Genomic DNA, 10,659 nt, shown 5'->3' on the forward strand with positions numbered 1-10,659 from the left:
TTAGGTGTGCCTTACTGTATACTTATGTAATTCTATCCTCCTTTCGAAGGATGAGCTCAGGTTGTCTGCCCTTGGGCTGGTGTTTCAGGTGCAATATAAATATTTACTTACCAGAAAAAAAACCATAATTTATGTAGATAAATTAGTACATATAATTTTATTCTATTTATAAATGAGTAGTGCTACATATATTGATTAATTAAGTAGATTGATGTGAGACAACTCTTTTATTGATATGCCAGTTTTTTATATTGATTAGCATTGATTGAGTTGTTTTTGTATACAAATTTATCTATTCATTTTATGTCACATCGGTTTGTATGTAGAGTTTAATAAAGAATTTGTGCTTAATATTATTCTTTTTTAACAAGTTATCATCTATATTTATGTATGGTGTGTTTGGTTTAAGTCATTTTTTTAGAAACAAAAATAAAATATTTCAAAAAGATTGATTATTTAAAAAATTAGCAGGTATAATTGGTATTATGTTTAGTACAATTGACATGTATTAATAATTAATTATTATATTTGGTTGGTAGAATTTAAAAAAAACTGAAATATTATTTTATTGAAATGTTTTTAATATATTAAACTAAATAAAAAATCTATAGATAGGAAAATAATAATAAATAAAAGGTTTGATAAGAGATGATAGAGAAAAATTGTAGTAAACCAAAAGGTTGGGTTGAATGAGTCCAACACTTGTTATCTTCCCATCTCAGTCACCATTGGTAATTTTTCATCTTGATCAATACCAATAGCTTATCATCTCAAAATCACGAGCTTTTCATCTCACTCATACAATCTTTTAGATCCAAATGAAATCAATTATTTCTTATCCTGATCAAACCGTTTTTCAAACATGATAAGATGATGAAATGAATTTTATCCTTATAGAGACGACATTATGGATTTTACATTTATGAAATCTTCTAGATTTTCATCTCTTTCACAAATGATTTCAAAGTTTTTCATCAAAAGATTTTAGTGGTCGATGGTAGTGTGGGCGACAGAATGATAATTTTATTATAGAATATGAATATATTTGTCTTAATGATAATTTAAGGGTTACTTGTAATTTTAATAATTTTGTCATAATAATTTAAAAATGATAAAATTATAATAAAATTAAAGTTACATTAGTACTGCATTAATAACGAAGGCGGAAGCATAAATAAAATTAATTTATATATTATTTACCACGTTAATTTAATAATAAAAACATTAATTAAATCTTTAATTATTTGACTAATCAAATAAAGTAACACACGTTATGCCAAACTAAACTCACTCTTAGCATTTATTAAGATGACCTTTTACCTACATTCATCAATTTATTTTATGACACAACAATATTTTATGAAAATATTTAAAAACAGAATTAAGAGATTAGGTTTTTCTCAGTCAAAATTCTTACATTTCTTCTTGATTACGCGCATCTTAGTTTCAAAACATGGACTAATTATTCTAATCTATTGAGTTCTTATCCTAAACGATTAATCAATAACAAAGATATCTAGAATAACCATATGTAACCTAACTGAACCCTAGCGGCAGTACAATAAGTTGTCTTCTGACATAATCCATCTTATTATGAAAGCAAATAGCAACAGGTCCCACGAAAATTCTTAGTGGGAAACCTCATTGATTTTTCTTCAGTTTAGTTAGAGGGAGTGCAGCACAAGACAATTAAACAATTTTTAAAGGAAACCCTCTTCTGTTATTAAAATATACAAGAACTTGGTCAATTATAACATGCATGCCACAAAAAGAAGCAATTACTAAACCAATACGTTCTTTAATGTTAGAGGTAATTAATGAAAACGGTGAGTTTTATTTTCAAAATGCACCGATAAGGAAAGAAGTAACAAAAATTAGAATCCTCTTGCATTTTTGACTCCTCAAAAAATTGCTAAGGTTATAATGCCCTTTTCTCTCGACTGTAGTGAGGATTAAACACTCAACTTGCATCGGTTAAGGACAAGATAAGTGCTTAATTTTCGTTTCTTTTATAAGATTTGATCAGTGGTTGTGATTAATCTTGATAGCAAATGTCAGACATGTTTTTTTGATCTATAAGTATCTTGTAAATTCATATCTTGAAATATTGAATATAGAGAAGAAATTTCAAATTTTTTCTTTGATTTCCGGTTCTTGGTAGTTTACTTTCATTTGTAACTGAATTTATATATGAGCGGTAAACTGACTTGGCTTGAAGCGAACCAACCATGAAATGATCAACAAGAAGAAATGAATTGTAAAATTCAAATTGAATGTAGTAATTCATAATGAGTAAGACTACGTTTATTAATAATGAATTCTAATTTGTATATACAAATAAGTATTCATCATCAGTCATTATAGTTTTACCAATTCATATTGTACATCTTATAATAACATACACTTGTTGAGATCAAAAGAAGAAAAGAATAAAAAAACCTATATTGAAAATTACTCTTCAAACGGAGGCAAGACTTTCTTGGTACTGAAACGCAGAAGTACCCACAAAATCTAAATCGGTCACTTGTTCATTTCCATTTTCACTTCCACCTTGATGTTCAGAATCACTTGAAGCAAAATCATGGATCTTCTTGAAACTCTTGTCCTTGAAATTGTAACGTATTATCTTTCCAGGTAAATGCACCACCAAATATGAATCGTCATCGTTTTCTTCCCTTACAACACATAATGTCGAGAATAGATAGTAATCCAAGTCCGTCTGCAAGTTCTTGATCATCTCAGGATAAGATGTTACAATTTGACTAAGATCAACCTGATACTTCACAACCCACCTGCAGAAATCTTCTCTTTTCTCCATTTCGTAGATGTTGAATATAGTGTTGAAAGGGCTGTAAATTTCAATAAGATGCAAATGGCCTCGAGATGCTCCTAAATACCAGCTCCACTTCTCACCCAATTCACTAACATTTGGAGGCATTGGTATTTCTCGGACTTCCTCTTTATCCAAGTCAAAATATATAGATGGGCTCCAAGATTTGCACCAGTAGATGGCATTGTTCCAGAAAACACCCTCCATGAAAAATGGACTATTTGGATAATTGAAAGAGGAATTGCATACTCTCCAGGTCCTGGTTTGGGATGAGAAAATCTCTATCTGAATTGAACTTTCAGAATTAAAACAATCTTTCACACAAACCACTTTGTAGTGAGGTGATTTTGAAGGATCAAATGCTAAGACAACATCGCGATACAGTGCCCCGTTGTCATTAGCAATAGGAGGAAGCATAGTGTATTTGTTTGTGGCTGGGTTGTACACAAAATAGTCGGGGCGGCGAGCATTTTCTTGCAAAGAACTGCACAATAACAGGCCATTGCAGGATTGTTTGACGTGAATCCGAGATGGGATATTTTCGAAGGTGAGAGATTTAAAGGGGGCAGGAGAAGGATTGGAGCCTAGATTGATGAACTTATATTCTTGACTGTTGTTGCGGGACATAAGGAGGCCACTGATGGGTTTGGGGAGACGGTTGAGACGGAAGGAGAAGTTGGGACTGGTGATGATGGACAGCCAGTTTTTGGAAACGGATTTGAAACTGAGCAAAGATTTGACGGGGAGGCAAACGAGTATTTCAGTTAAAAGATCTTCATTGTTTGCAATGATTTCTGCAGACAGTGAAGGCTGGTAATGGGAATAAGAAGATAAGGCCGCCATAGCTATAGTTTTCTCTGAGTTTAGAAGAGCTTGAATGGGTTGATATTTCTGCTTGGTTTGGTTACAAAGACATGGAAAGATGCTTATATAGCTGAATAAGAAGCTTGGTGGAAGCAAGCTAGTTAATAATTTTTCGAAATCTCAGTAGTTGAATTCGATGCTTCCCATAAGATTCCTGATAGTTAAAGATTGACCAGGTCTATTCAATGCCTTGGCAAGTTGTTTTTAGTGCAATCCTTTTACGACCAATCCTGGTCAACCACTATTAATTATTGGGAGGACAGAATCAAGATAATTTGTCAGAAATATTTTAATCGACTTTAATGTTAACATGTGAAGTACAGAAATTTATCAGAGTTAAAATCCGAATCCGCGTGCGTGCCGCGGTTTGATTTGAATAGTTCATAGTAATTAATCCAAATTCGCCGATGACTCGCTGAAAATAGAACACTTCGAACAGCCTTTGATCAACTACTCTGTTTGTCCATAGCTAAAACAAGCTACAATCTCTCTAAGCCAAAAGTCTTATTCTCACCTAAAATTTAGTGTAAACCCAAAATTTATATTTCTTAATTTTAAAAAATTTAAATATTTTCTTATTTATTATTATTATTAAGAATAAAATTATCATTTAATAAAAATATTTAAAAAATTATAAATTCATCATATATTTCTCCCAAAAATTTAAAAACTAATAATTTTTTCACTTAAAATTTGAAAAATGATTATTTCCCCTTATAGTTTGTATTTCCTCCATTGCAACTCCTCCGATAATCAGAGTCAGCCAACCTCAATCATCGACGCTCCCGCTCTCCAGGACGATGACGAATCATTGAATAACCATCAGCCCACCAAACTAATCTATGCATAGCACAAACACGCGTCGATGAATCGTTGGCCAACTTTCAATTGATCACTGATTCGTCATCATTCGAGAGATAGAAGGAAAGAGGTTGGCCAGCTCTTGTCACCAGAGAAACGGCAAGGGAGAAAATGCAAACCCTAAGGGGTAAAGAGTCATTTTTAAACTTTGGGTAGGAAAAAATTGTTAGTTTTTAAATCTAAGGTAAGAAATATGATGAATTTATAGGTTTTTTTTATATATTTTTACTAATTGACAATTTTACTCCTGACAATAATAATAAAATTTAATAAACAAATAGGTATTTAAATTTTTAAAAATTAGTGAATATGAGTTTGGGTTTGCGCTAATCCATAGGTGGGAATAAGTCTTTTGGCCATCTTTCTATAGCATTCCCTTGAATACACTGCACCACGATACCAACAACACTGGCGCATTTTTTCTAGGAGGATCCCTCTCTAGTACCTTTTTTAGATGTATCGCCATCAACTCTAGTTTGAAATAAACCATTCTATTTGCTTGAACCACCATTGCGACCTTTACCATACCATGCATAATTTTCTTGCTTCATTTGTACCGAGCATTGTGATACTCAAGTAGGCAATGATAATTATGCTGACATGGTTGATTAGGCAATGATAGCTAGAGTTGACAATTCTCCACATGCCTGTTAATTTGATACAACACCATATAAAAAATACTGGATTAGAGTTGAGTTTTTTTACATAAAATTTATTTTGGATCAACTCAATATGACTCAAAAATAAATTCGATAGTGTTAGGGTTCACACGAAAGTAACCCAACATGATCCAAATCGGTCAAATATTTTGAAAAAAATTTACTTTAATAGAATTTGTTAAAGATAGATTATAAAAATGTTAAAAGACAATATCAATAGTAATTGAAATTTTTATGATTGTATATAGTTGTATCTTTATATAATTATAATTACTCATATTATTATTTATTTTTTTAAATATTTATTTTATTATTAAATAGTAAGGATTTGATTTAGTTAGATTATAAACGTCTTTTAAAGTTCGTACGCATATTATAATTATATGTTGTATCTTTCAGAATTTGAAATTTTTACCGATTGTATATAATTATATCTTCGTATAGTTATTATTACTCATATTATTTTTTATTTTTTAAATATTTTATTATATTATTAAGTAATAAGAATTTAATTTGGTTAGTCAGATTATTAACATGTTTTAAAAGTCTTAATATAAAAATTTTTAGACCATTTGTCAATAAAACAAAATGTTATATTGTGTGTTTTATTAATAGTATGTTGGGATAATTTGATGAAGAATTAAAATAATAAAAACACTTTAGAAAGTAAAAATAATAGATAATTTTGGGTTAATTTGGGTTGGGTTGAGTCAACTTAAATGTTAAAAGATTAGGTTAGGGTTATAAAATTTTGACACAATTTTAATTCAAATCTAATTATAGTTGAATGTCTCTAATACAAAATTCAAACTAACAGGACACGAAGACAACTCAATAACAAGAACTGTTACGTCTAATGATAGCTAAGGTGGTTCAAGTAAACAAAGTAGTTTATAATGGGTCTTCATAATTGGTTGTAAACCCTCACAGAAATGTCAATAGTGATTGCCTTTTAACAAGTCTCGTTGTAAAATGAGACGGTGTAGTACGCCGCTCTTCATATTCAACCACGAACTTATCGCCTTGAGATAGACTGAGGAAATCAACCCCCATCTTAAAATGTACACGGTCAAGAAAGTATTCATCGTTAAATGCCTCGTCAAACATTTTCCATTTAATGGGAGTTGCTTCCAACTGATTCCTCAAAAGGCATGCATGAAGTAGCCTCCTACCAATATCCGGTTTCACCCTAAAGTATAAATGTAGTTAAATCAACCTTTTGATTATCATGACTTCATAATTGTTATTATCTTTTGTATTTGTTTCAACCAAGCTTTAACTACCATAAGATCTTTAGTCCATTGGAAGACTAGAGGTCCCAACTTCTTAAATTAATTGCTCCATAGTTGCACGATATGCATTAATATCTTGTTTCTCATTCCTTCTGCTCTGCCTGGGAAGAACTCTATCATCTGGTATCTGCTCAAAAACTCGAGTTTAATTTTCAGGAATCTATTCATTACTTATAATATTGGGTTGTTTTCTTGGGCAATTTGACGAAGGGTAACATTGTCATTGTCTCAATTAACATCTCTTGAAGTTGAGGGTTTTTGCCTTGTAGAAGATTTACTTGGCAACATCTTAGGAGAGAAAAAATGACAAACATTAGTAAAACATACACAAAAGAAAATATGAACTCTAAGTTATTTATGAGCGAACATAGGCATGACCCTAATTATCACTTGATCAGAATGTTAAATCCAATTATTGTATCCCTAATTTGAAACATTTTACGAGTCTCTAAAATCACTAACCTATAGTTCATATGATAATTGTAATGCCTCAAAACCATTATACAACAAGCATACAGTAGAATTGCACCAAAGGTCCTATGATTGCAAAAGTTCTAATCTCAATACAATATAAGAATAAAACGTCCTCAAAAGAAAATACATAATTAAATAAATACTAAATCTTTTAAGGCAATCTCAATAGTTGACCCTTTATTTTTTTTCTTTATTCCCAAAAGCTAAACAATATCTCACTTTTTTATGTCAAACTCTAATCTACAAAAAATTTAATGATGAGGGGTGCCATCAACTTAGTAAGCATAAATTATATGTGACATGCGTGTAAAAATATTTAATTAGGATACTCATTAGGAAATCAAACAATGAGAGGTACTTAAAAATATAAAACAATGTATAAATATTGAACTATTGCATAACTTTTCATATACCAAATTTTAAGCACAACACTTATCTTATATCTTATGTCATGTCATGTCACCTATACTCCTTGTGCCCAGCTAGAATTTTAGCTCATATGTCATCTAGACTCTTGATAACCCGACTAAAATTTTAGAACCATATCACATATACTCTCAATGACTCAACTAGATAATAAAAAATGTGCACAACCTACAAATAATTCAATTGAACCAAATTTATAATTTCAGAACTCAAAGTAAATATTTAAAGACCATAAAGAATGAGTCAAATATTATATTTTCCAAATTGTAAATGAGCATAAGTTTCCTTTTAAAAATATTTCACAAACAATTCTCCTTTAATCATTACAAACAGTATATTTAAAAACCAAGGTTCAAACGTGTGTGTGTGTGTGTGTTTAAAATGTTAAGTTTGAAGAAATATTTTATAACATATGAAAATAAAATTTTTAGGTTTGGTTACTATTTTTTGAACATATATAGGAATTACATTAATATATATATATATATATATATATATATATGAATTCAAAACAAATAGCTTTTACTTCCCTTAATTAAGAGCAAATGTCAATACAAACTTTTACATGTCTAAACTATCACGCAAAAAGTTGCTCAATATTAGAAATTTTTGATGTGAGCTAATATAATTATGTTTTGATTTTATGAAACTGAATAATTGAATACTTTAATATCAGTTTACAAATGGACTTAAGTGATCAATAAAGATAAACTCATACACTTAAAGGTTATTTGTTTGGATGGACGGTTTAGTGTAGGTCTTTAGGTTATTGAACCTTTAATGAGAGAGTTTAAGTAATCTCTTATATAAATTGGCAAAGTCCCCACACTAAAACCTAATTTTGATATACATTTTCCCCATCTAAAGTCGTCATAGGGAGGTTTTTAGAGTAAAAGATTTTTCATAAAGTGTTTTTAGTTTTTAGGTGATTTCTACAACTATTCGAATTTAAAGACATGGCATAAACAAGTTTTTCTACATTCAGAATTTCAATTTTGTATTTTGATTAAATATATAATTCGATATTATATATATTATTCGTAATAGTACATGTTGGCAGTAGCATCACCGGAGTCGGTGTCAGTGTGAGCAATGAGACGACACCGATGATTTCCCGCCATGTATGGAGTGGAGTTCATGATTGGAGATAGTGGTAGGGGCCATCAGGTTTAGGTAGGTTGTCCTTGGTTGTTGACGCGTTTTCGTGACAAAATTCTATCATCAACGTCTACTGTGATACTAGAAAAGTGACAAGAAATTGGTTTAACGCTATTGAGGATGAAACCGATGGTAAGACATGGAAAAATTCGGTGTCAACAAACTTGGAATCAATGGCTAAGGTTCTGGAATTATAGTTTGAAGTCAGGTTTTCCCAACTTGATTCCTTAACTCGTAAGGTTGAATTACCTAGAGACCAAGTCTGGTCAATCCAGGTTGTTTGACCTGTGTAGCAAATGGGTTTACTCTACCCATCTAAATTATGTTTAAATGATGCACGTAAAGTTCCTGTGTAAGCGAATGACCTGTTATAGCGACACATGATAACATGTGGTAGATGATTTCTAGTGCGTGGCGACACGTGGCTACTGATTCTTGGGGCATGGTAGCGCTTATAATGGATTAGGTTCTTCTGGTGACATGTATTACCTCTTCTTGACTTAGAATTAGTAAATTTTAACTATTAAAGTCTAGAATCTATCAAAAACTATTGTTCATAAGGTAAGATGTAACAAATCTTAGGAAAAGATTGTAAGAGATCATAAGACATTGGATCTCATGAAATATTAAATTAAAGCAACATAATTTGGTATCATTAGAATAATTTGTGAGTTCTCAAATTGTCAATCCCCAAAGCAACACATTTTGAGGCTTATGAAATGTTCTCTTTAGTAATGGTACATTCGACAATTTTAATGCATATAATAATATGCCTAAAGGTGGTTATTGTGTGTATTAAATCTAAAATGGCATAAGGTTTATTATATAAATCAACTGGTCATGAAATATCCAATACACCCAATAGTGGTTGGGTCATTTTGACATGTGTTTTTCCTATGAGGTGAAGGATAAACTATGATTTAGAAAATTTACCTATCTAAAAGTTATATTTTTTCAAACGTCATATGTTTTAAAGGTCCTCATAAAGTTTATTATCCTATCAAGTGGAAGATGAACTATGATTTAAAAAAATTTATTTGCCCAAAGATGATATTTTTTCAAACATCATATGTAGGTCCTTATAAAGTTTTATTATAACCTTGTGTTTAGGACCCTTATTGCATATCATTCTTCCTGCCCAAAGGTGAGTTGATGATAATGCCCAAGGAATCCTAATAAGGTGTAGCTTATCAAGTTTTTTGTTTTTTAAAGCTACTTTGATTAATTGTTGCTCATTTTTTTTAACTTGTTGCATTATTTCCATTTTAGTCTATATTTCTATGAACAAAAGCAATGCCACCGTTAAGGTCCCGACTAGAAACAATTTCAAGCAATTGAAGCAAGACATTGAATTTGCTATGATTATAAGTGATTGGGATATAACACTTTTTCAAGATAAGTCAGCAGATGTTACTTATACGAGTCCTAATTAAGAAAAGAATCTATTTGCTAAGTGGATGAAGTCAAACCATTTATGCATAATGGCTATAAAAAAAGACTATAACTGAACATCTTCTAAGTGCACTGCCAATTGATGGGATCACTAAAGAATTTTTTATCGCTATAGAAAAACGATTTCGAATTTTGAATAATGCTAATGTTTCATCCCTTATAAGTGAGTTAAATAGAATAAGATACACAAAGTTTGAGGGGGGTTGGGGATCATGTATTGAAGTTATTTCACATTCAGGAGAAACTCAAGAGTCACAAAATCTTTTTACCCAATGAGTTCATTATTCATCATGTCCTAGTTACCTTGCATCAAACCTTTTCTCAAATCAAAACAGCTTTAAACACCATAGAGGGAACTTGGAGCTTATATAGTTTGATTACTAAGTGTTTTTCTGAGGAGTGTAAGATCCAAAGGGGAAAACAATGAGTTAGTCTTCTTTATCTTTTAGACTAAAGATGATCATTGTAAGAAAAAGTATAAGAAAGACAAGTTTAATCCTATTACTCCTTAAAATGATTAGAATAAAGGGCATGACCAAGGTCAAAAAAAAAAAAAACCAATGGAGGGAAATTAACAAATAGAGTAGAGGAAAAAGATCATGGGAAGTGTTTCTTTTGTGAGAAAAAAGGTATGCATTTTTTT

At 30.8% G+C, this 10,659-nt stretch overlaps 1 protein-coding gene across 1 annotated transcript; it reads right to left on the minus strand.

Moving 5' to 3' along the window:
* Nucleotides 1–2,458: 2,458 nt before the first annotated feature.
* On the minus strand, nt 2,459–3,673 carry LOC123225684 (F-box protein At5g07610-like). Its single transcript, XM_044649793.1, has one exon. The coding sequence runs from the start codon at nt 3,671–3,673 to the stop codon at nt 2,459–2,461; it is 1,215 nt and encodes a 404-aa protein (XP_044505728.1).
* Between the last annotated feature and the right edge of the window lie 6,986 nt (nt 3,674–10,659).

The sequence above is a fragment of the Mangifera indica genome, chromosome 9, assembly GCF_011075055.1.
Source record: "Mangifera indica cultivar Alphonso chromosome 9, CATAS_Mindica_2.1, whole genome shotgun sequence".
Taxonomy (NCBI): domain Eukaryota; kingdom Viridiplantae; phylum Streptophyta; class Magnoliopsida; order Sapindales; family Anacardiaceae; genus Mangifera; species Mangifera indica.